The following is a 25,480-nucleotide window of genomic DNA, read 5'->3' on the forward strand; positions in this document are numbered from 1 at the left end:
TGTCCTAAGAAAAAAAGCTGGGTGTGATGGCTCATGCTTGTAATCAAACATGTGGGAGGCTGAGGCAGGAGGATTGTGCTTCATGGACAGCCTCAGCTACTTAGACCGTTTCCAACTCAGTGAGACCCTGTTTCAATATAAAGAATAAAAAATAGGGCTGGGGTTGTAGGTCGGAAGTAGAATGCCTGTGGGTTCCATTTCCAGGACTGAAAAACAAAAACAAAAAACACGTACTGTGTTATATTGTTAGCTGTAACAGGCCAGACTATAATTTCATTTGGAGGCAAGGCCTCTCTTAGAACAGATATTGTAGGATTAGAGCTGTATGTATTCTCGTAAACCTTTCTGCATTCTCACGGTATGCCTGGACATCCTCTCCCAAAATATTGTCCTCATCTACTAATCAAATAGCCATCCATCCCCAGGCCTCGACTGACTCTGCTCTGAATTTGTTCCATCTACAAAGCAGGAGGGCATGCTGTTTGTGGGAAGCCAGCGCTTTGCCCATTTCAGTGATCTCATTTGCCGCTCCAGACCTGTGTTTCTCTTGCAGTTCCTATCAGTTGGAACTCCTCAAAGTATAATTATCAAACTGAGCACTGTTAATGGTCCCACATGCCAAGACGGTGGTGCAGCTGGATGCCTGCCCGCTTCCTGCCAAGGCATAATTAATGCCGGCTGAGAATTTGTTGCAGACTTTCTAAATGAGCTTCTAAAGACATAATGCTAATAGCTACCACTTGAGAACCTACGTTCATTCTCTGAAGACATTCTCAGCCAGGTATTAAGATCTCAGAATGCTGAGGCTTGGAGTAACTTACCCAGTCTCACACAGCTGATAACAGAGAGCAGAGGTATGCACCCAGATTTGCTTATTCTTAAGCCGGGCTCTTTGGCCGTGTCCCCCTGCAGCTGCTCAGCACCATGGGAGTGTTAGATGGGAAAGTGCATTATTCTAAATTATGCAGAGGCCTCAGTGGATGTTTCTTGTCCTCTAAATTTTCTCCCCCTTGGATTTTCTTATAGCTGGAAAAATGTGCTCAGGACCTGGGAAGCACCTCTAAAGCAGTGGGCTCCTCTATGGCGCAGCTCCTCACCTGCGCGGCCCAGGGCAACGAGCACTACACAGGTGAGAATGATGCCCTTCATGATGCCGAGTGGCCGAGCGTAGATGCCGTGGGTGGGCTGATTCGGCGCTTAACCTGGCTCTTTTTGTTTTTCCAGCAGTTCACAGCAAATTTTTCAAACACTTTCCATGTGCTTGCTACTAGGCTTATTACTAATAAAGTGATTCGCAAATTATTTGTGGGTTGCCCCTATTAGACTCTTAAGATGATCTCTCACTCCAGAAATCCCATTAAAGTAGAAGAATTGTTTTAAAAGTTAGAGCTGGGCATGGTGACGCACACCTGTAAATCCCAGGACTTGGGAGGCAGAGAAAGGAGGATCACAGGATGGAGGTCAGCCTCAGCAAATTAGCAAGGCCCTGAGCAACTTAGTGAGGGCCTGTTTCAAAATAAAGTAATAAAACAGGGCAGAGAGAGGGAGAGAAAGAGGGAGGGAGAGAGAGAAGACAAGGCAACAAATATGATGTCAGTTTGGAAGATGCAAGAGCGATGAGGGAGAAGTGATGGAACTGAGTAAGCACAAGCCACAGGCTCTCCAGGGGAAGGGAAGCCACAAAGGAACAAGCCGATTGGTGCTTCACACTGGGGTGGCTGGGGGCCTGAGAGGATTGGTTTTGCCTGGAGATGGGAAAGGCAGGAGATGCCCTAAATAGGAGTCTGTCTAAGAAACAGGTTGTTTAATTCTAAGGAAACCGGAAACCTACTCAAGAAGAAAATGTTACCATAGTAGGCGGTCTATACAACTCTGACATTTAAAAATAAAGACATTTGAGTATAGTCACTTTATTTAAATAGCCTGTCAATATACAAAATACTGGAATAAAGCTTGAGGAACTGAGTATCTCTGGGAGTGAGAATCAGGTAGAGAGGACTAAGCTATACATTATTGCTTTTGTTGTGCAATAGAACCCCTAGACTTTTTAAAAAATATACATTATTGCTGAGGTCTAGCACATGTATGGAAGACAGTAAGTTATCACAGATTGAGCACACCCAGAAAGCCACCACCAAGATTAAGAAGTGAAACATTTCCACCCCGGGCCTCTTAACCAGCACTGTGGCCCTCTCGATCTGCAGAGGCAAATGCCCGTGACTCTTATGGCATAGATAAGTTTTTCTGGCTTTGGCCCATGAGTAAATGGAATCACACAGTATTTGTCTCCTGGTGTCAAGCTTCCTCTGCTCAGCGGTCTGTTTGTGAGACTCGCCTATAGTACATTAGTAGCTCTTTCATTTCCTTTGCTTTCTATAGGATTTCCTTATATGAATATGTCTGTTATTCTTTATGCTGTTGGTACATATTTGGGACCTACCCCCAAATACTGCCATGAACAGTTTTATAAGTGTTGAGTGAAATAACTGGACCTTCTCTAGGTCACCCCCAGTAATAGTGGTGCCGGATCAGAGGCTCTGCCCACGTTCACTGCACTCCGTTCTGCGGTGCGTTCCACACACTTGTCACTGCTGGTATTGTCGGTCTTTTAGTTTTAGCCCCTTTGGAGAGTTTAGGATCACATTTTAATTTTAATTTGCTTTTTCTGATGAACAACGGGATTGGAGACCATTTCATGTTTGTTGGCCATTTTGTTTGTCTTTTTCTCATGTTTTATTATTAGTTTATTTATTTATTTACCTCCGAGCTATATTCCCAGACCTATTTTTCTTTTTATATATTTTATTTGGAAACAGAGTCTCACTAAATTGCTGAGAGCCTCGCTAAATAGCTGAGGCTGGCTTCAAACCTGTGCAATTCTCCTGTCTCGGCCTCCCAAGCACGGGGATTACAACCGTGCACCACCACGCCCAGCTTTTTCTCATTTTTTAAGACTGGGGTGCTCTATCTTTTCCTTACTTGGAGGAATTCTGTGTCATTTAGATATGTTTCTTGTATCTCATGGCTTGTGTTTTTACTCTCTTAAATGTGTTGTTTAATGAACAGGGTTATTTAGTTATTTTCCTTTACGGTTAGTATTTTTTGTGTCCTCTTTAAAACTTTTATGTCAATTCTCCCCAAACTGATTCAGTGTGATTCTAGTTTTTAAACAGTTGTGTTTGTTGTTGTTGTTGTTGTTGTTGTTGTTTATTCAGGATCATGAAGATACCTTTCTGTCATTCTAGAGCTTTTGTTTTTGTATTTAGAACTGTGATGCATCTGAACTGTTTCATAGGTATGCAGTAGGATTCCTGTTTGTTTTCCCACATGGACATTCATGTGACCCAGCACCACTGCTTGAAAAAAGCCCTGTCCCCAATAATAAATAGTAAATGGGATACACTGAGAAGACAAGAGGAAAAGTCTGGAAATCGCAGGCTAGAACCTTGGACAATCAGTTCTAGGTCCTCAGCCCTCCTGAAACCTGCGGGAAACTGAGGTCCGTGTAAAAAGGCAGTAGAGTAGACCATGCAGGGAATCAACCGAGACAGAGTGAAACAAGAACTTAATTGCAACTGGTATTCTTTTTAGCAGTAACATCCTTCAACCCTCAGCCAAAAGCTTAAACATGAAGTGGAATGATCATTATACTCAGCTTCTCTCCTTCACCTTAGCTTTCTTGATTTAAAATTCCTCGACTCCACAAGCCCTGTGATAAACCGTAGATTGGCAGTTTTGTAATCTGCCTTGATTAGATTGTAGAGTTCTATCCCAGCTGTGTGACAAACAAAATATTTACAGATTAGTGAGTCTGTGGCTGCAAAGCTGTCTATTTTATGGGTCTGAGACCATTCACAGTGTTATATTGTGGCACCTCATTGTCAGTCATGCAGAGACCACCTGCAGCATCGCTGCCAGCTTGGCTGAAGCAGGGCTGGCAAAGGCCACCCTCAGGGGCACCTGGAGACCACCCGGCTGGTCCTGCTGAAGACAGTGATCCCAGAGCTGAGAAACAGTGTTGTGTGTATTTTTCACACACATGTGATATATTCTAACAAGGAGCCCTCACAGTCATCTCTTCCGAAGAGTACTCTGAGGATTGCCTGACTTGGAGCTGAAAAACTGCAGTTCAGCTCGGTGCTGCCTTTAAAGTGTAAAGTGTGTGGACAGGGCCCTGTCAGGCCTCATTGTGACACAGTTTGAGGTGGTCACCTCTTCTGCAGTTCTCAGGTCCCTTCGGTTCTATGCCCTGGTGTCTCCAACCACCATCCTCTTGTTGGTGGCCAAGACCAGGTGCCATGCAGTTAGACTCATGTTTATTCTGCATAAGGTAATGCTGTAGCTTTAAAGGACTAGTTTATATTCATAGCTTATTGTCAACTTCGCCATCTGTTTAGAAATTGATCTTAAGATAAACAGGCACTTTAAAAAGAGCTTATCCAAACAACCATTAAATGTATGAAAAGGATACTCATTAAGGATATGGAGTTTAAGACTTCATTCAGATGCAACTACACACCCACTGGACGGACTAGAATTTAAAGTTTTCTTGGTGAGAATGCACAGTAACCACACCCTTGATACATTGCCGGTGAAGAGCGTAATGGTAAAACCACTATGGAAAACTGTAGAACTGTCTAAAGCAGAATAGGTACTGATTCTGTTACCAAGCAATTTAACTCCTAGCTTGGGGTCCAAGAGAGATGATTCTATATGTCCACCTGAATGTATATATACAAGAACTTTCTTGAAAACTATTCATAATAGCCCAAAGAGAAACAACCAAATATCCATCAGCAGATGAATGGCTAAACAAATGTTGGCCTGTCCATGTAACAGTGTGCTACACTGCAAGAATAAAGAATGAACTAATGAACTACTACACATAACAGTGTGAGTGAATCTCACAGAGAGATGGGAGGAAACCAGGCACGAAGGGTACTTACTGTCTGGTTCTGTTAACACGCTGGTTAAGGACAGGTGGAGCTAGTCCAAGCTGGCAGATGTTAGGATAGTGATTACTTCTAGTGTTAGGGGCACTGTTGGGGAAGGACACGGGTGATGGTATACAGTTGTGTACACTTGTATACACCATAGATTTGTTCACTTGATTATGTTTATATTGGGAAGAAAAAATGCATTACAATAACTTCATGCAAACCTAAGCATGGCCACACCCAGGGACCTCCCATTGCCCTGTGTACTTTGTGCTTGAGGTTCAAGCCGTGGGAGCCAAGGAAGCAGGAGGTAGTCTTTAGCATTACATCTCTTACGACATCTGTCTTGAATTGGCCCAGAGCTAAGGGCTTGGGATACTTACTAGAGAAGCACAGCAATTCACATTTTATGAAATTTAGTCTGGAGCTCCCTCTATGCCAGACCCTGCTCCAGAGGAAGGCCTTGGTCCAGAGGCCTACTTACAAGTGAAAATGGGACTTCTGGATGGACTCTAATAGAAAGTCTGGTGGGCTTATATCCCCAGGAGTGGCTGCTAGAGAGACGGCCCAAGCTCTGAAAACACTGGCCCAGGCTGCCCGAGGAGTGGCTGCATCTACAAGCGACCCCACAGCTGCCCATGCCATGTTAGACTCTGCCCGAGACGTGATGGAGGGCTCTGCCATGCTCATCCAAGAAGCCAAGCAGGCCTTGATCGCACCTGGAGATGCAGAGAGCCAGCAGAGACTAGCGCAGGTGAGGTTGGGAGGTGGGAGTTGCTCTCGATGAATGCACCAGCTGGCAGGCAGCCTCCCATGCACGGTCTCCAGTGCTTGGACTCAGCAAATGGGTTCAGAATCTTCCAAAGTATAGTGACAAAGTATAGTGATAGTATCACATGGGTGGTACTCACTTTGGGAAGTCTTCCTAGTATTTTTCTCTGCTCACTTCACAGTCAATGCAGAGTATGGGAGCCTTTGAACTCTGTCCTGGGAGGACTGGAACCCCAGACATAATGTGTTTGTGTTAAGCTAATGTGCGCGGTAGTGTTCTACCTAGACTGAATGGTGAGATGGATACACTGAGTTCTGTCATTAGAGTTTTTACCTCTGCCTCCCCGTTGCCTCTTGATTCTTTTTTGTGTATGTGCAGTACTAGGGATTGAACCCAGAAGCATTCTACCTCTAGTCCACTCACAACCCTACTTTTTAATTTTCGTTTTGAAGCAGGGTCTTGCTAGGCTGATGAGAGTCTCACTACTTGCTGAGGCTAGCCTTGAACCTGTGATCCTCTTGACTCAGCCTCCTGAGTACTGGGATTTACAGACATGCCCCACCACTCGGCGATTCTTTGACCACCTGATAAAATCAGTTGTCTAGGGACCAGCCAAGAAAAATTCTAGGCACAAAGCTGGGAAGATGTTTTAAATTAAAGGGAATGACAGAGCTCACCTCCAAAGAGCTACCTTCCCTTTTAACTGTGGATACCAGAGTGCAAACAGGGAGCCATGTCAACATTCAGAAAGACAGCACGCCAGCAGCTCTGAGATGGTCTGAGAGTGCTGGGAGCTCTGGCTTAACCTCAGGCAGAGTGAGGTTTGGGGATGGTGGCACTGGAGGGTGACTGAGCAGAAATCCACCACAGACCTGGCTGACAGTAATCCAGAGAACTCGAGGCCTGCTCCTCCCTCAGCACCCTCAGCAGGGCCCTCAAGGTGGGGGCTTTTCCATTTTGCTTACTATCAGGTATCTGGTTTTTGGAGCCTGACCTCATATGGGGAGAGTTGTGCTGGAATCACAGAGTTGTGGTTCACCCTGGCTTTGGAGAGCAGGTAGGATGTGCCCCATCACAAGGTGTTCCACCCCTCAGTGAGTGGGTGGAATTTTGCTCTTGGACAAGAGACCTGGATGAGGTGGTTTAACTTAGTAAACAGCATCAGGTAGATGCTGGCGGATACCTTCCGTGTCTGTCAGCTGTGTGTAGTCTCCCTGCTCACTCTTAAGAAATGTACAAAATTGCTTGTACTGCAAGTTGCTTTCTCGTGGTGTTTCTCTCCCCCTGTGCATCCAGGTGGCCAAAGCTGTCTCTCACTCCTTGAATAACTGCGTGAACTGCCTCCCTGGGCAGAAGGATGTGGACGTGGCCTTGAAGAGCATCGGGGAGTCCAGCAAGAAGCTGCTTGTGGATTCGGTGAGAGGTTCTTGGCTGGGAAGGGGCACTGGGGTGCCACGTGGGTCTTCTTCCCCCATGGAATCTCTGAGCAGCTAATCTTTCCCTTAGAAATCCTGTTTTTCTTACCAAGTTGCTTTTCCCTTGTTTTGCTTTCTGATGAGCAAACTTCCCAGGTGGAGCTTTGAGTTTCCCTTCCTTTTTTTTTTTTTTTTTTTTTTTTTTTGGTGGTATTGGGGTTCCTGGAAACCCTTCTACCTCCGGGCTACACTCCCAGACCTATTTATATATATATATATATTTTTATTTGGAAACAGGGTCTCTTAAGCCAGCGTGGCTGGCTTCCAACCTGCATGATCCTCCTGTCTCCATCTCCCAAGCGTGGGGATTACAAGCGTGCGCCACCACGCCCGGCTCCCTTCTTCTTTTGAACCCATAGTACGATTAGCTTTTGGGTCATTCCAGGGAGACAGAAGAGCAGATATGTGATCCTCTGGCTTCTTATCACGTAGTAATGATCAGGCAGTGAAGGGGGCACATGTGTCCAGGACTCGTTGGGTATTCTACGAGATGTCACCTCGAAGCTTGTTCCTGCCCCTGCCTGTGTGTGCGCAAGTATACAGGCAGTGTGTGTGGGCAGCCAGCAGTGTGGAGCTTAGCTGTCTGGAGCTTTTTGCTAATGGCTATAGCTCTGCAAAGGACACAGGAATTCTGTTATTAACAAAGACCACTAATAGTGCAAAATTGGTGACTGTAAGCTGGGAAGAACACGATTTGAAGTCGGATAGCCTCGGCCTTTTAGTTCTAAAAAGCTAAAACAGAATTTCCATCTCGAGGGAGACAAGACAGTGTGAGGACCCAGAGCCTGGATCCTGGAGTCAGGTTTCCTGGGTGTGGGTCCCCTCTGCCACGTATGTGAGTGTGAGCGTCGTGGATGGCTGTTCACCCCACTTAAATGTTGCATCCTCAGTGTGGCACTGAGGGTGGGTGCTCCAGAAATGTGTGTGGATGAATGAGTGTGGTGCTGAAGGTCAACTTCACATGGGCTTGGGCTGCACAGGGCCTTTTGGGTTTAATGACTCAGAAATGCATCCCTAGGAAGCCTTTCTTCCCTCCACAATGATTTCCTTCATCCCTTTCACATAAGGTAAAGCTTCTCATGGGGTGTGCCCTTTGTCCCCATAGCTACCTGCAAGCACAAAGCCTTTCCAGGAGGCCCAGAGTGAACTGAACCAGGCAGCAGCTGACCTGAACCAGTCTGCTGGCGAAGTCGTCCACGCCACCCGGGGCCAGAGTGGAGAGCTGGCGGCGGCTTCTGGGAAGTTCAGTGACGATTTCGATGAGTTCCTTGATGCTGGCATTGAGATGGCCGGCCAAGCACAGGTGGGTGCTGTGGTGGCTCTTGGGAGCTACGGAGCCTCTTCACTCTGTCCTTGAGGCCGATTGGGTGACTGGGAATAGGGGACCTGTAAACAGGCCACAGAACATTCCTGTTGCTGCCTTGGAAGCTCCTGACCTCACAGGAATGGCATTCCCAAAGATGCAGTCAGCTAATGTGTGAGGTGTTCCTAGTGAGGAGAGATGACTTTTCCCATGATCCTCCAGCAGACTCTATCATTTTACTTTGCCATTTGGAGGGAGAATGGAGGAAGGAGAATTTTAACAGAGATGAGGACAGCTCTTTAAATGTGGGATAATAAATATATGAATATATATATATATATACACATATATACATATATTTGAGGTTTGAGATTATTTGAATAGACTGTGTCTTCTTCAACAATGTCAAATGATTAAAAATTACACCCTTCAGGTAAACAGATAAACCCTCACTTAGAATAAAATAACATGACTTGTCTCGTGGCAACTTTCAGGGATGTTTTGTTTTGTTTTGTTTTTGTTTTTATGATCTCCTATGAACTCCCTAAAAGAGATAGCCAGGGTGTGTTTTCTCTGTTGTGCACAAAGGGCTTTTTGCTCAGATGGCAAGCCAGGCAAGACATGTGTCCCTTTCCACATCAGGGTTACGGTCAGCTCTGAATATTGAGACAGTGCTGGCCATTTGTGCCAGGCTGGGATGTGCAAGCTACTCAACAACCCCAGCATTGTTGAGCAGGGATGCTGGAGTCATTGCCTGGTTTGTGTATCGGTGCAGCTTGCTCCGCTCCCCTCCTCCCCCTCTGCTTGGGAGGAAGCGCATCTCCTGGCTGACCCACTTGGGAATGAGTTTCTTTCCCTGCCACGTGCATCTTGCTCTGAGCATCTGTTTAGGGAAAGGTAGGTGCTAGTCATTGTCTTAATGAGTTAGGCATCTGCACACTGATTGGGCTTAATGCTATCTGCGCATGTAACTTGCCTCTACTCCAAGATGCTGTTCCTAGCTTTTGAATGCTTACTAGAAGAATTGAACAGTCCCTAATGTCTCTGGCTTTTGACCTTTCAGACAAAAGAAGACCAGATCCAAGTGATAGGGAACCTCAAGAATATTTCTATGGCATCCAGCAAGCTGTTGTTAGCTGCAAAGTCTCTCTCTGTAGATCCAGGAGCTCCCAATGCCAAAAATCTTCTGGCTGCAGCTGCAAGGTAAGAATGGGACAGAATCTGCTTTCATGTGTCTTTAAATGGTGTCCTTGCAGTTTAAAGGATGTACCCGACATCTTGCCACTTTTGCTGAACAAACAATTGTTGGTTTCCTTCTGTTGTTGGAAGTACAGTCAAGAAACCTGGCTCATCTCCATATTTTTTTCCTCACTTAGAACATCTTTTGTTGTAGTAATCTTCTCTTCCTTCTCTTCCTCCTCTACTGTGGTACTGGGTGTTGGACCCAGGGACATTCTACCTCCAACCTACACTCCCCGCCCCTCCCTCCAATTTCTTTTCCTTTTTTTTTTTAAACTTTGAGACAGGGTCTCACTAAGTTGCTGAGGCTGGCCTTGAACCAGCAATCTTCCTGTTTCAGCCTTTCAAGTACTGGGATTACAGGTATGCACCACCACACCCAGCATCTTCTGTCTTCGTATATAGCCCTTCCAGCAGGGACTTGCTTAGACTTAAGACCTCCATTGACTTTTAAAGTTGAAAGCTGAAATGGATTTTTAAGGTCTTTCATTTTATAAAAGTGATACATGCTTGTTGGAAAAGAAATCAGGAAAAAAAAAAAAACAACCTGAAAAACAAAGAGAAAAACAAGGCTCAAAAGCCATTCAACAGACATTTATTAAGCTCGATGTTGGATTGAATGTAACATGTTCCCTCTATTATATGAGGAAGGGCTCCAGCTTAGGATGAACGGGGTGGCTGAAGGAACACATTGTTTGAACTAAAGTAAAACATGAATCCGAATTTGGAACAACTTACGTGTCCTCTTTTCCTGTTGCTCCCACCCAGGGAAATGAGCAGTACAATTTCTGCTCCCCAGCCATGACCGTGACACTGCACTTCAATAGCTAGTGATTGAATGTGGTGCGTGGAGCGGCCACGCTGAGAGCTCAGGACAGTCTCATCTAAGCAATCCCACATTCACGTCCCCGTACCAGAGAGGAGGGCATCTCGCAAGTCTGTGGCAGAACAAATGTTTTCTTTGCATTATTTGACATCATATAATAGATGGAAAAGCTGCGTGTGTGGTGAAACATTAAATGAGAGACTACTAGGGGAAGGGAGAGTAATTGGAAACCTTTTTGAAACGTGCAGATCAGAGATTAGATTCTGCTTGCTTTTTGTATTTTTAAGTCGGTTTTGCTGGCCTGTTTTGTCATGTCTATTATGTCTCCCCTGGGATCGCAGTGGCTATTTAAGTTGTCTGAGTCAGGAGACCTGAATTCTAGCCCAAGCTCTGATGCTTGCCTAACAGTCATATTGCCCAAGTGGCCCAGCCTGTCTAAACTTTCCCATCTGCAGCATGGGGATGTGACTCGCATCCACCCTCCGCCCTTCCCAGCTCTCCTTGTAACATGGCTGAATCCTCTTTCTCTTTCCTTCTTGGCTTAGAGTGGGGTTTTGTTTGTCTTTTATGGAGGTTTAGACAATGTCAGAGCTGGTTCCATACAAACCCTTGAGTTTCTTCATTTAATCGTAGGTCATGTATTTTAGCTGCAAACAGTAACTAGAGCCACTGAGGATGGAAAATGATCTTCCTATCTTCCCACCTCCATCTCATACTCTGTGATTGTTCCAGTAAACAAGTGCCCTCCCTTCGCAGCAGGGGGTTCAGGCAGGGATGGGGGTGATGCCTGCTCTGCTGAGCAGCTGTTTCTGATATCAAACTCCCCCTCTCTTGCTCTTTTTCCCCACAAAAAGCCTTTGCAAAAGGCAACCGACGTTCCCAGGTATCTGCACTCAGATGTTTTTCATTATCTTCATTTTTTTTTGCATCATTTCCAAATTATAGCGTTCAACGTGGAACGTGTTGTTCACTTTCTAAAACTGTGGGAAGAAAGTGAAAATATAAATTGGCCTTATAAAAGCCAGATAAGGAAGCGCACAGACCCTGGGGGCATGTTGCTGGACTGTGGCCGTGGGTCTCTCGGGCCCCCTGGTGGTGGCACCTAGGACAGGACCTGGAACCCCAGGAAATGGCTCCCTCTGCCTGGCTCTCAGCAGCTGGCCTGGTGTTTTAATAGCCAAGCCTGCGCTTAAAGCTTCTCACGTAGAAACAGTTGTCTGGGGTGGAACTCTTGCAAAAAGACGCCGGCACATTCTCCTTGGCTTCTTGGCACACTCCACAAACTTCTGTTCCGTGGCATGGCTGCCCAGCACAATCTAGCCTGGTCCAGCGGGTCAGGCAAGCTCCTTTTGGGGTGCAAAGCTCTTTCAAGTGGGGGTTCACTCATTCATGCTCTTCTTCTTTCATGGGTTTGTTGCACAGATGTTTATCACAGGCCTGCCCTTGTGCACACTAAACATGACAGATGTGGCTGTGGTGGACGAGGGTCGAGACACAGAAGGAGCCCCACACCCGCTCGGGGCTCCCTCTGTGTGAAGGAGGTGGAGCAGCAGGGACCTGATTCCACTGTCCTCGTCTCCGTTCCACTGCCCTACCTGTTCTGGAGTCAAGCCCTGCCCGCCTCTACCTCCATGTCTCCAGTTCTGCCCACCCTGCTGCCCTGTCAGCATCTGTAGCCCCTTTCTCTCCCCTTCCTCAGATATTTACTATTTACTGAGTAGTAAAGATTCATTGTCTTTACTTTTTCATCTGTGGCCTTTCCAACTCCAGCAAAAGAGGTTTGCTTCTGGAGAAAAAGTAGTGTGTCATTTTCCTTGGCTCTGATTTCTACCTGGGAGCCTGAGGACATTTGGGGACCCCTGTCCCTCAGCTCACCCTGCTGCAGGGAGAAAGGCCTTTTCTGCCTGTGTCCAGCTTGATCATCTTCTTCCTATGTCATTTGTTGGGCTCTGGCTCCGTGCTGACTGTTGATGGATCTGGATACCCTGTGTCAACCATTTATCAGCCTTTTCCCCAACCAGGGGCTGGTCTGAAGCTCCCTGGACCTCGGGAAGGAAACTAAAACACCAGCTGCTCTTGGCAAGGAGGGCATGTGGCCTCTGAGCCCCCGCCTGCCTTGGCGCGCACCGTCACCCCTGGCCAGGGGCGTCCAGAGCCGAGGACCTCCCTGCCACAGTCCTTCCTCTACGAGGCTCCTGTCCCCCTGGCTGCTGCCCCTTGGTTTGAAGTCCCTGCTGGCAGCTTCCTCCTGCCTCAACAGACTGTGAAAAAGGACAGTCCAGCAAGCAGCCTGAGGAGAAGAGGGCCTTCCCTGCATAAAATAGAGAAATACAAACGGGCCTCTGTTCTCTGTTGGTCTCATCTAGAATGTTCTCTTTTCTTTTTTTTTTTTTTTTTCCAAATCAGGATTTTCCCTGGCCACGGCCTTCCTGGTCATATCAGTTCACACCGAGCGCTCCATTCTATGCAGAATCCTTGCTCCGTGGCTGAGGTTAATTTCCCTGCTTCCTGTGACCCCCCCCCACCTTCATCTGGCCCCTCCTCCAGTGCCCCATCAATGCCCTGTCGGTCATTCCCTGGTTACTGCTTTCTTGGGTTCTTCTTCTTAGAAAGGGCACAGTCTTATCCCCTCCAAGCTCCTCACCAGGTGATTTCTGCTTCACCGGAGATCAGAAACACAACCTGGCTGATTTTCTTTTCTCACCCTATTCCAATTCAGTATCTTTACTGTTTCCAGCCAGAGCTGTCGCACTTCAGTTGAATAAATTCAGTGTCTCTGGACACTAAAAGATTTTTAGTTTAGAAAGCCCTTTAAAACCTCAAAGGGTTTTTTTTTTAATATACCTAAAGAATAAAACATAAGGCAATGTTATCTGTGGCTCGGAAATAATTATGTAACATTTTATGTTTTTAACAATAAGCTTAAATAGCTCTGAGCGTTAAAAAAATTGTGGAATGACGCCGGGCGTGGTGGCGCACGCTTGTAATCCCCGCGCTTGGGAGGCGGAGACAGGAGGATCACGCAGGTTCGAAGCCAGCCGCGCTGGCGTAAGAGACCCTGTTTCAAAAATATAAAATAGGTCTGGGAGCGTAGCCCGGAGGTAGAAGGGCTTCCAGGAACCCCAGTACCACCAAAAAAAAAAAAAAAAAAATGTGGAAAAACTAAAAGTAACCACAGATCAGGCCTGTTTAGATATATGTAGAACATAGACCCTGCTAATTTTGGTAATTTTTTAGTATAGTGTAAATTGATTTAATATTTTTTGAGATTTATTGACATCTTTCTTGAAAATAATATTATAAAATCACTACTAATCCTTTGCTCATACAAATAACTTCTATCATTTGAAGCATAAAAATATTTTTCATTGTCAGGGATACATAGCCATTTGCCTCTGGACCACTTAGTTTATTATTTGGCGATGTAATCCAGACTCTAAAATAAATTGTTGCGATGACTCATACCTAAATAATGCCACTTGGGTCAGTTACCAAGGTGACTCATTTAAACATGCAACATGGCTCAGGCATTCTTATGGATTATCCAGTCACAAACTAGTTAAATCTGTTTTTTTTTTTTTTTGTCACAAATTCTTAATTGAAAATTTTTCACATCTCCACAAAAAAAAAAAAAAAAAAAGAATGGGAAAGCAGCAGCTCTCTCACAGCTGTGTATCATCTGGATTCACCAAATGCAAATGGAAAGTTCCAGATGAGAAACTAGGTTTTTAAAAACAGGTAAACAGGAAACAAGTAACCTGGATGGACAGTGCCTGTGACATGTGGGGTGGCCCCCAGTGAGCGTGCCCACTCAGTCAAGGCCCTCACCACCTGTGGACACGGTGTCGGTGCCAGCCTGTCCACTCAGAAGTGGGCTTGGGGGCCACCACTCGGGACATGCTGCTGGACTCTGGCGGACTCTTCAAATGCATACTTCCTGGACTGCACGCTCCCGGGTTGTTCCGCTGTCTCAGTTGTGCCCATTCTCTTCAGCACAGTGGGAAGACACACTGTTTCCCAGTGACACCCTAATTAAGCACTTTCCCCCAAACAAACCAGCCACCGGTCAATCTTGTAAAAATTATTTTGGTATCCTTTCTTGAGTTCAGGAATGTTTTTCTTCTTCCCATCACCCTAGCTAAATTTTAAATTGAAAAGAATATCTCAGCAAATAATTAAACTGATTGCCTTTGTACATTGGCAGCCTCATTTCCCGTCTAATTTGATATTCTGTGGCAAGCTGCAAAGCCAATTTAATAAAATGAGGCATCTTTTATATTAGACAATGTTCAGGATTAAACACAATATGCGTCTTTGTTTTAAGTTGCCCTATAGCTATAGTGGTTAGGAAATAGGCATAGAAGTCTAGGCCCTGTCAGAAGCACAGACCAATTATGTCCTGTAGAAAAGGGGATGGATCTGACTCTGGAATCAGGTAGGCAGGCATAGGTATAACTCTTATTTCTGCACCATATTTGTAGCATCCTCTTAGAGAGTTAGCTGATCACCCTCTGATTCATTTATAAAACATTAGGATATTCAGTGTTTTGAACTGACGTACTTGTGCATATTTAGTGGATAAAGTACGATAATTTAGTACATGGTGAAATCAGGGTAAGTAGCATTTCTATTTAGTTTTAAGATGGTACATAGAGATGTAGTAAGCAAGACAGTGGTTTTGATGAAAAATTAAACACATGGGTCAATGGAACAGAGTGGAGAGTCTGGAAGTAGACCCACTCAGATGTGGTCAATTGATCGTCAATAGAGTTGCAAAAGCATTTCCATAGAGAAAGGCCAGCCTTTTGAACAAGTTGTGCTTGAACAGTTGAACATCCATATGCCACAAAACAAAAGCTAACAACCACACTCAACCTGCATCTCACACCTTACGACGAATCAACTCAAACTCGGCTTTCTAAATTATCTATTTCATAACCTAGGACAAGTTAAGCCAGAGATGTTCCTTGTGGAAGCCTTGTCAATGTAGATAAACATCGGACTGTTTCTCAAAATCTAGGAATAGAAATGCATGTCAACTCATGCAAGAGTCTCTAATTTATACCTATTGGTGTTAACAAAGAAAATGGCTGTTTTAAAGAATAATTTTTGGAAGGCTGCTAGGAACTAGTCATTCATACAGTTTATTGCAAAATAGAGATTTTTAAATCGTAGACATTTTACTATCTCTGTATTTAAACATATATGAAACATTCTTAAATATACACAGGCTACCCAAAATAGCCTTGCTTAGATGATCTCATTTTCATGGACTGCTCAATGAAAGGTCTTTATAAAAAACTGTTAATATGATCTCTGCTATTGCTAATGTCATTGTGAATTCTGTCTTATGAATATATCAAAAAGGAATCCTAAATTCTTTTTTTTATTTTTTTATTTTTTTTTATTGGTGCATTATATTCATACAACTTATTGGGGTAAAAAACTTGTGTGTACAAACATGTACTCATCGCTGATTTAACCCCTACCCAATTCCCACCCCATTCCCTCCCCGTCCCTCCCTCCCTTGCTTGGCTTAGTGATTGACTTCGATATGCTTAAGTACAATGTGTGCTTTAGAGATTTTCCTCTTCCCCCCTCCTTTCTCCTCCTTTAGGTTGTCTTGTTTGCTCCTCTATAGGATTTCCTCTTTCAAGAGTTCCTCCTATGACCCATTTCTCCCTAACTCTCACATATAAACTGTTAGTACCCCTCAGGGGTAAATCACATGAGTATTCAGACGCATAGCGGGGAGTCTGCTTTTATCTTCCCAGGGTGTGCTACACATGGTTTATTTGGTGCTGTGTAGAGCCTGGGGTCGTGGTCTCAAGGAGACCCCAGCCTAAACAGTGAGAAATTACTGAAGATCTGTTTTTTGTTTAAGTTTCTAATCTACCTTTTCCGCCCTGTTCCAGAGCCGTGACCGAGAGCATCAATCAGCTCATCACCCTGTGCACCCAGCAGGCCCCCGGGCAGAAGGAGTGTGACAACGCCCTGCGGGAGCTCGAGGTGGGTCCCTGGGAAGGCTGCCGAGGATGGAAGGGTGTGCACGCCAGCATCCATGTGTACCTTCTTCCATCAGGGGTAGTTTTTTCTCCTTTGTCGTCACCTTCTGTCTTTCTGGGAGACATTGGAGCTGTCAGGGGCCCTTGGTAGGCAGGCTGTGGTTGCAGGGGAAGGTTTGGTGGTGAGGTCCTTAGCAAAAATAATGCATGTGGAGTTTCCGGCTAGAGAAAAACAAACAGCAACTTTTTTCACAGACCTGTGTCTTATATAGGGTTCAGAGCAAAATGGTACATGTCTACACCAGCATGGCATGAGCCTATGTGTTACACTTTACCTAGTCATACTTACATAATTATGTACACATCTGCAGCTGTGCGCACATCTTGGCTGTGTGGGGTAATGTTTTTACCACTGGCCTGTACTTCCTCTGGGTCCCAACGCTCCAAACCCCACAGGGTGATGGCACAAGTGGACCCAGAGAGCACGACATTGAGCCCAAATACCACAACAGTGGAGGGTGCAACAAGGGACTGCTGTTCCTCCAGCCACACAGGCAAGGAGAGTCTCCAGAAGGAGCCAGGCTAGAAGTGGTTCCTCCCATAAGACCTGAGTAACTTGTTCCTCTGCATCCCTCTCAAGGCTTGCTGAACCTGCTGCTGGTCTAGAATGTGTACACATTCTACACGAAAAAGTGCACACATTCCACCCTTGGCAGCAGTGAGCAGATCTAACACCATTCTATTCTGTAAAACCACCGTCAACATCTGGGTGGTTTCATCCATTAAAAGGGAAAGAGCCCGATAGGATATATTTAAAGGTTCTGCAACACGTTGGGCTGAGGTTTCGACCTGTAAGTCTACATCTGTATACCACCCTCTGGGATAAACAAGGCTAATGGTGGAACCACTCTGCGACCCAGCACACATGGTGCCAGTGATGATACAAGGGGTCTCAGTTACTAGGTTTATGGGGGAGAGTGGGAAGTAGTTTTTCCTGTATGTATGGTCTTCCCAGGTACACCTTCTTGTCCAGTGGGTAGGAACATATGGCCAATCCTATGTCCACAAACCCAGAGATATCCACCTGGGAAAAAATCAGTGGGCCTGGTCCTTATTAGTTTTCACCTAGTCCACCACCAGTTGGTGTCCAGTAAATTCATGATGTTCTGACATAATTCTTGAGACAACCATCCAGGGTTTTAAATAAACACAGACCAGTTCACCTGTTCTATACAAAAAGGTGCTATGCTTATAAACTCCATGTTCCCCCATGAACCAGGTTCATGGTTCATTACAAGCGAGCACCACCCATTCCCTGTAGCATATTCCAACAAGAGGGGAGGGGCATTGTTAGGCTCTGTGTGCAATAAGTCCTCTATTATGCAGTGTTGCTCATCCCATTCTGGGTTGCTGTGGTTCCAGCTTCATAAGTTAGTTCAGTTGTCTGCTTTAACGGGTGCAGTTCACCACTGGAGACCCTCAGCTGCTTCACTGGTAGCTTGGTGCAGACCCAAGATGTTGTGCAGTCTTGCAAAGATGCGTGACCAGGAAAGCAGGCTATTCCCTGCCATTAACCTGGGCGGTGGGACAGGACAGAGAGACTATCCTAGGTAAGTCCTTCCCTTCTGGGAGGATACAGTCAACATGCACATCTTCTGAGAGAATAGTGGCCACTCTAAGGCAATGGTGTCACCCCTGGGTAGGAGGTAAGGGGTAGGAATATCCTCCACAGTAGGCAATGGAATAGGCCATAGTCTTATGACCTGAGTACCTTTCAAAATTATGCCTTCCACGCATGGGAGAATTTCACTTGTACCAGGCAAGGGTTCAGTTACCTCTGTCTTAGGCCCCATGGTTCCAGGAGTACAACCTGTGGCTCCTGAGAAGCTTGAACATGCCAGGGCCCTCCTAGACACCTTGCCACCCCAGGGGCAAAGGTTCAAGCTCAGGGAATAAGAGCGCCTTCTCTCACCTCTGGGTGTAGCCAGGGTTTCTTAGAGCTTCCTGTAACCATCCAGATGTGGGGCGTTCCTACTACTACCTTATCTACGGGGGCCTGCCCAGTGCAGCAAGGGAGCTCATTTATTTATTTATTTATTTATTTATTTATTTATTTATTTTTTGTGGTGCTGGGAATGGAACCCAGGGGCATTCTACCTCCAAGCCACACGCCCAGCCCTATTTTTCATTCTTTACTTTGAAACAGGGTCTCTAAGCTGTGGGGGACCTCACTAAGTGGCTGAGGCTGGCTGCAAACTGTGATCCTCCTGTCTCAGCCTCCCAAGTGCTGGGAGTACAAGCGAGCACCACCATGCCCAGCTGAGGTTGCTCACTAAAAGCCACACTACCATGGGCACTTGTGCCCACCACCTCTTCCATGGCTAGGGAGGAGATGACCTTTAGCTTGTCTTTTGAGTAGTCCATTGACGTGTTCAATCATTCTGGCTGCTTGGAGTTGGTAGGGAGTATGCAGCTGCCAGTGTATATCACTGTCCTTAGCCCCAGTCTTTTCCTGACAGCCTGTACGGTGAGAACATCTGTCACTTGCCACTACCAAGGGCTGACCATGGGCCACTGACAGCTATTCAAGAGCAGCTACAGTATGTAGCTGGTTGACCTGCTCTACAGGATAGGCAAAACCCAAACCTGTGGCTGTGTCCATGGCTACTAGAATGTACCAGAGCCCTGATCCATGGGCAGGGGCCTGGGCAGTCAACCTGCCATTCCTAGAAAAGTCGAGTACCTTGGGGAACCTGCCCCATAGTTTTAGGAACCCTGCGTCTCTGTGGGTAGTGTTCTGCACACCACAGACACTGCCATACAGCGTCTTGTGTTTGAGCACAGGTGTATTAGTCGGCATTTTCACAGCGATAATCTAAAAGGTTCTGACCATATAACTTAGAGGAAGGGATATTTATTTGACCAGTTTCCTTAGAAGTTCTGTGTTCATTCCATGTGAGGCCAGGGACCACAGGTCTCAGGGCAAGGCGGTGAGAATCAAGAGGAGGAGGCTGGAAGAAAGAGAGAACAAGGGGGGCAAGAAACATCTAACCCCCAAGGCCTGCAGCTCCAGGGACTCACCTTCTCCAGTCATGCTCTACTAGCCTGGGCCACCACGTACAGAAATCCAGCTTTGGATTTATCCATTGCTGAGATTACAGCAAGCCCTGCTTCTGACATTGCCACCCCATTTCCGAGAGGGTTGGGGGACACCGCAAATCCAAAGTATTACAGCGGGTAAGAGGCATTCCCTACCACTGGGCTACAAGCCCCGTGGTATCGGCACCTATGTGTCCTAACTTTTGTAACCACGGTGCTACTGACAAGGTTTTGGGAGCAGTTGGAGAGCCCAAACTTTTGCTAAAGCATCGGTGGCATTACTGGGGGCCTGCCAAAGCATGTGCCCTGGAACATGATATATAGTAGCTCTTTTTTCTGAGGCCCCATCTCCACAGGTCCTCCCACACATTCTTGTCCCACAATGGGTGATGTCAGTTAACCACTCTTGTGCTCCTCAGAGTGCAGCTACAAGGTTAGCTCTCGGTAGACTGCCCCGCTGTCTGTACAGACATGCAAGGGCCCAGTCTCCTTCCTGAGAAATAACCAGACCATCAAAAGCTCAGCCCTTTGGCTGGAGTGTCCAGCACTGGTCTCATACCAAAACATTTCTGTATGGGCTTTAAGACCATAGTTGCCCACGTGGACTGCTGCCCATGACAGCAGCCATCAGTATGCCATGCTTCTGCAGGTATAAGGGCTCTCCCTCCCTTATACCTAAGGGCTTGGGGTGTCTCCTACTTCCATGGGTTTCATTCCTCATAGGGACTTGGGCATTTCCCACTCTGTGGATTCCGAGGGGGCTACAGTTCAGAAATAAATGCACCAGCCCCAACAGTATAACTGTTCAGACAATGGGCTACTAGAAAACCATACTTGTTACTCTAGGTATGTGCTCCACTTTGTCAGAGTGGAGCTATCCCTGTCCAGGAGTGAGGGTCCAAGACCTCAGCCAACTCTCAATAGAGTAAATAGTCTACACCATCACAGACTTAATACCTGTAGTGGGTTCACAAGCTAAGCATGCAGCATATATGGCAGCTAATTATTTCTCAGTGAGAGAGTAGCATGCCTTTGCTCCTTTCCATAGCTGAGTGGTCCCTCCTGGGGCTGCTCCCCTGAAGGGGCACTCACCTTATCCTGTTGACTAGACCAATTACCAAGAGCCCTGTCGCAGGCCAGCTGTGGTTGCTGGGGAGGTTTTGGCACTGAGATCTCCAGGGAGAAGAATGTATGTTGAGTTGCTACTGGAGGAGAACAAACAGCAACCTACTCACAGACTCATCCCTTATGTAGGATTCTGGGCAAAATGGCACACATCTACGCCAGCGTGATGTGGGCATGTATGTTACATTTTGCCTAGTCATATTTACATAACTATGTATACCTCTGCAGCTGTGCAGGATGCGCACACATTGCTACTGCTAAGGGTCTTGTCTTCACTGGCCTGTACTTCCTCTGGGCCTCCACAGGAGCCAAAAATTCCAATCCAGATAGGAAGGTACTGAAGAGAGTCCAGATTTGGTGAGTTATCACCACTGTTTCCCATTGCCACTACACTGATTTATTTTTGTTACAGGATACTTTATTTCAATTAGAAAGAGGCCTGTGATGTTGGGTCTAGTCTGTAGATGAGCAACTTTTGCCTAAAAAGTATTGGAAAGCTTATTCCATGACAATTGGGAGAGAAAGAGGCTGGGATAAGTGTCCCTTTCAGTGGAATTAATTTCCCCTTTTGTTTTATTTTGTAGCACATAGAGGTACACAGGACAAGAGGAGGGATGGCACCACTACACAGTCAAGGAGACTGTGGGGCTCTTAGTGGTCCAGAACAGTGTGCTTTTCAATTTGTAGTCATAGTCATGTATTTATTATTGAAAAATCTGTGCATGCTTATGGAATGTCTATAGGTAAACATGAAGTCAATGTGTCCATTTGTAGATAAAGCCGACCTCACCAATGCTGGTCTTAATTGAAAGGGCCCAGTGAGTATCTCAGGGTACAAAGATCAGCTATACCTTTATGATGATCCTTTAGTATTCCAGATGATTCATGTGGGTCTAGCACAGTGAGAATACCCATGGCAGCTTCTGAAACATTCAGTTGAGGCCCTCTCTGACAATAGCAATAGCCCATTGTGCACAGCTGGAAGCAAGAAGGGACTTGTTATCACAGGACCCAAGTGTTTCATAAACAATTGAAACTATTTCTCAAAGGGCTGAATCGGTGCCTATTCTGCTCTGTTCACTTTTGCAAATATACATGATATTCGGGCCTTTGATCTCAGTGAACTTTGTTGGCCTAGGTGCACTCTATTAGAATGATATCTGGGTTGCCAATATTACTATTATTCCAGGATTTCAAATATAAAACATTTCTGATTATCCAGGGCATGAGAAGAGGTTCTTCAGTGAAATGAGCTTGTTCGTAGTATCTCCTACTTGCCCTCATATCATCAACTGAACAGCTCAGCAGTTTCCATTACTCTGCCCACCCTTTGTAACTCAAATGACATTGTCGTCCCATTGGCTGCTGGGTCGTGGTGTAGTCTCTCAATGGGGAAGAGGTTGAAAAGATGCATCTGAGGCCCTCCTTCTCTGGAAGAGTCCCACACAAGCTATGATCTGAGGTCATTGCATCAAGAAAGTTAGTCATGATTTTCATGGGTTTGGAAACCAAGAAAGAAGCTCATGCCCATTTCTTTGATTTGGGACCTAAACATGTGTGGACATTTTCTATACTTCTAAAATTAAAAACAACCTGGATGTGGTGGCACATGCCTATTATTCCAGGACTTGGGAAGCTGAGACAGGAGGATCACAGGTTGAAGGGCAGTCTCAGCAGCTTAGGGAAGCCCTTAGTGAGACTCTGTTTCAAAATAAAAAATAAAATATGGCTGGGGAAAGAGCCAGAGGTCGTGGCACATGCTTGTAATCCCAGTACTTAGGAGGCTGAGACAAAAGAAACACAGGTTCACAGTTAGCTTCAGCTACTTAGTAAGGCCCTCTGCAACTTAGTGAGACCCTGCTTCAAAATAAAAAATAAAATAGGGCTGGGATGTAGCTCAAAGGTAGAATGCCCCTGGGTTCAATCCTTAGTTCTGTTAAATAAATAAATAAATAAATAAATAAATAAATAAATAAATAAATAAATAAATGGCTGGGGGTGTAGCTTAGAGGTAGAAGGCTTCTAGGTTTAATCCCCATTACCACACACACAAAAATTAGAAACAAACCATTCTAGTAAGCAGCCCTGGGGAATTGCCTTCTTTTTTTATGATTTCCCATTGAAAGGTTCCAGAATCAAAATACTGGAAGTTCTTATTTGTTATAAAGAAATGAATGAATGTGGAATCTAAACTCCTTAGAGTTATCTAGCAGAGTTTGTGTTTGTTAGCCATAAATAAGTTGTTTTGCATTTGTATCCAGTTTTTTAAAAATTAAAAATCTCTGCCTTTGTCAATACCACGCTTTTCCAACAACACTGAAACTAGAGATTCTCACTGGCAAAATATATCCTGAGATGTACATGCCCCCATCAGTTGTGTGTTGCAGGAAACCTGAAGATCGTTCCTCCTAAGAGTCTGAGTAAATAAGCAGCCATGACTGGAACCCTGTACAGAGAGGGGAAGTTGGTGGTTGGCCTTTCACAGTGAATCTCTCCTGTTGTATCTCTTGCCCCCTTTTTACGTTGTGCTCTCCTTTGTAGACTGTCAAGGGGATGTTGGACAATCCTAATGAACCTGTGAACGACCTCTCTTACTTTGACTGCATTGAGAGCGTGATGGAAAACTCCAAGGTAAACCAGAAGCCCAGCGCTCCTCAGTGTGGGGAACATCTGAATATGCTTTAATGGATCTGCCCGGGGCCACTGTTTTCTCACACTGTACGTGTGAGAAAGCCTTGTCGTGGGACGATTTTCTCAGGAATTTCTCAAACCTACATGCATCAGAATCACTTAAAGTGTTTGTTGAATGCCATCTGCTGGGCCCTACTCCCAAGTTTCTAACTCAATAGATCTGACACTGCTGCATTCCTAAGACGCTCCCAGGTCCTGTCTCTGTGGTCTAGGAACCACACTTTAAGAAGCATTGCGTGCCTGTAATCCCAGTAGTTGGGAAGGTGAGATAGGAGAATCACAGGTTTAAGGCCAGCATGTGGTAACTTAGACCCTATTTCAAAATAAAAAAATAAAAGACTGGGGATATAGCATGTAGCTCAGATGTAGAATTCCCTGGGGTTCAATTCCTAGTGCCAAAAAAGAAAGAAAGAAAGAAAGAAAGAAAGAAAGAAAGAAAGAAAGAAAGAAAGAAAGAAAGAACCACTGCTTATATTATATCACAGATAGGCCTTACTGGAAATCAAATCGTGTGTTTACCAGTCATGGTAGTTTAGGCTTGTAATCTTTGGGCTTGGGAGGCTGAGACACGAGGACCACACAGGTTTGAAGCCAGCCTCAGCTACTTAGTGAGGCTCTCAGCAACTTAGTGAGACCCTGTTTCCAAACAAAATATAAAATAGGTCTGGGAGTATAGCCAGGAGGTAGAAAAGCCCCTGGGTTCCACCCCCCATTACCACCAAAAATATATGTGTGTGTGTGTGTGTGTGTGTGTGTGTGTGTGTGTGTGTGTGTGTGTGTGTATTCTACTCCTGGGACTCTACTGGTATGGAAAGTCCTTTGGTGACCTCAGCTTATATGAGACCCTACTGGGTGCTGTTCTTGTCATTCAGTTATAGCACATGTTCTCAAGGAGAGTAGTGAAAATTGTTTTTTTGCAAGGGGTGGGAAGAAAGTGTTAGAAAAAGAAAAGATAAGTTAGTGACTTTTGGGCCCCCCTCAGCTTAACCTACTTAGAAAGTTCATCATCCTTGATTTTTAATTTAATGGGAATGGTTATTAGGAACATAAGTCCAAAAAGACTCCTTAGTGGAAGTGTAAGGAAAAAAGCTGTTGAGAAATTCCAATCTGGGATGCAATGTCAGTGTCTTTGGAGAACATCAAAAAATCAGAAGATGACAATGAAATGCAAGTGAGATGACTGGCTGTCAAGCTCTTGCATCTGGACTTGAAACTCAGAGCACAGTGCATGTGTGTTTACATGATGCCACATTAGCATTGTGGAAACATCTGTGTTGGGAATGTCAAGAGGCTTTGGTTTGTGTCAGGTTAAGACCAGGATTTCTTCTAATGTCTTTTTTGGAATTATGGATTGTCCAAGGGGAAGATGTATATGTTTTATATACTCAGATTCAAAAAATGTTTTCCTCACCAAGAGGGGAGTGTAGGATTAGTTGGTGGGGGGTTGTGCATAAGAACACTCTAACATATTTGCTTTGCAAGTCTTTAGGCAAGTTAGATGATTTTGTGTATCTAAGAAATATTGGGGAATTTATTTCATTTCCCTAAGATAGCTTATTGACCAACAAAGAGCTCTTCTTTGGTCAATAGAAGAAGAGACTTGGCAGTGCCATAGCCTCTTCAAAGGTTGAACATCCTTCCATGTTGCCATCTGTGACCCTGGAAAGCACCTGGTACATGATGAGGCCCATAGAAGACAGCTGCGGATTTAGAGCAGATGCCCAGCCTCCACCCACGCGACCTTCTGTGTGACCTTATACAGGGTATTTGACTACTCTGTGTTGAATTCTGAGTACCCAAATCCTTTTCAGCTGTTGTTTTGAAGACTGAAGAAAGAACACACCAGAGATTCTTCAAAAGGCAAAATACTTAATATATTTAGGAAACATCTTTAACAAAGATCTATTTAAATTTTATTATCAATAAATAAATGAATGATTCCCAGAAGGGTACATCCTATAATTTCTAGGTAAGACTTCAATTATAGCTTAGTGATTGTGATTTTTAT

At 45.2% G+C, this 25,480-nt stretch overlaps 1 protein-coding gene across 4 annotated transcripts in view; it reads left to right on the forward strand.

Annotated features, from left to right (window-relative positions):
* TLN2 (talin 2) overlaps positions 1-25,480 on the forward strand; it is a gene marked incomplete at its 5' end in the record, with an annotated part of 195,398 nt that overhangs the window by 84,269 nt on the left and 85,649 nt on the right. For 3 of the 4 annotated variants that reach the window (XM_080692223.1, XM_080692224.1, XM_080692225.1), the window contains 7 exons: positions 1,027-1,129; positions 5,483-5,691; positions 7,006-7,125; positions 8,290-8,487; positions 9,551-9,690; positions 16,468-16,561; positions 23,323-23,412. In XM_080692223.1, the coding sequence (XP_080548349.1) occupies positions 1,027-1,129; positions 5,483-5,691; positions 7,006-7,125; positions 8,290-8,487; positions 9,551-9,690; positions 16,468-16,561; positions 23,323-23,412 (954 nt within the window). Of the gene's footprint in view, positions 1-1,026; positions 1,158-5,456; positions 5,692-7,005; positions 7,126-8,289; positions 8,488-9,550; positions 9,691-16,467; positions 16,562-23,322; positions 23,413-25,480 lie in introns of all 4 variants that reach the window. The other variant, XM_080692222.1, reaches the window with a different exon arrangement.

Source organism: Muscardinus avellanarius, assembly GCF_963383645.1.
Source record: "Muscardinus avellanarius genome assembly, chromosome: 3".
NCBI classification, from domain to species: Eukaryota; Metazoa; Chordata; class Mammalia; order Rodentia; family Gliridae; genus Muscardinus; species Muscardinus avellanarius.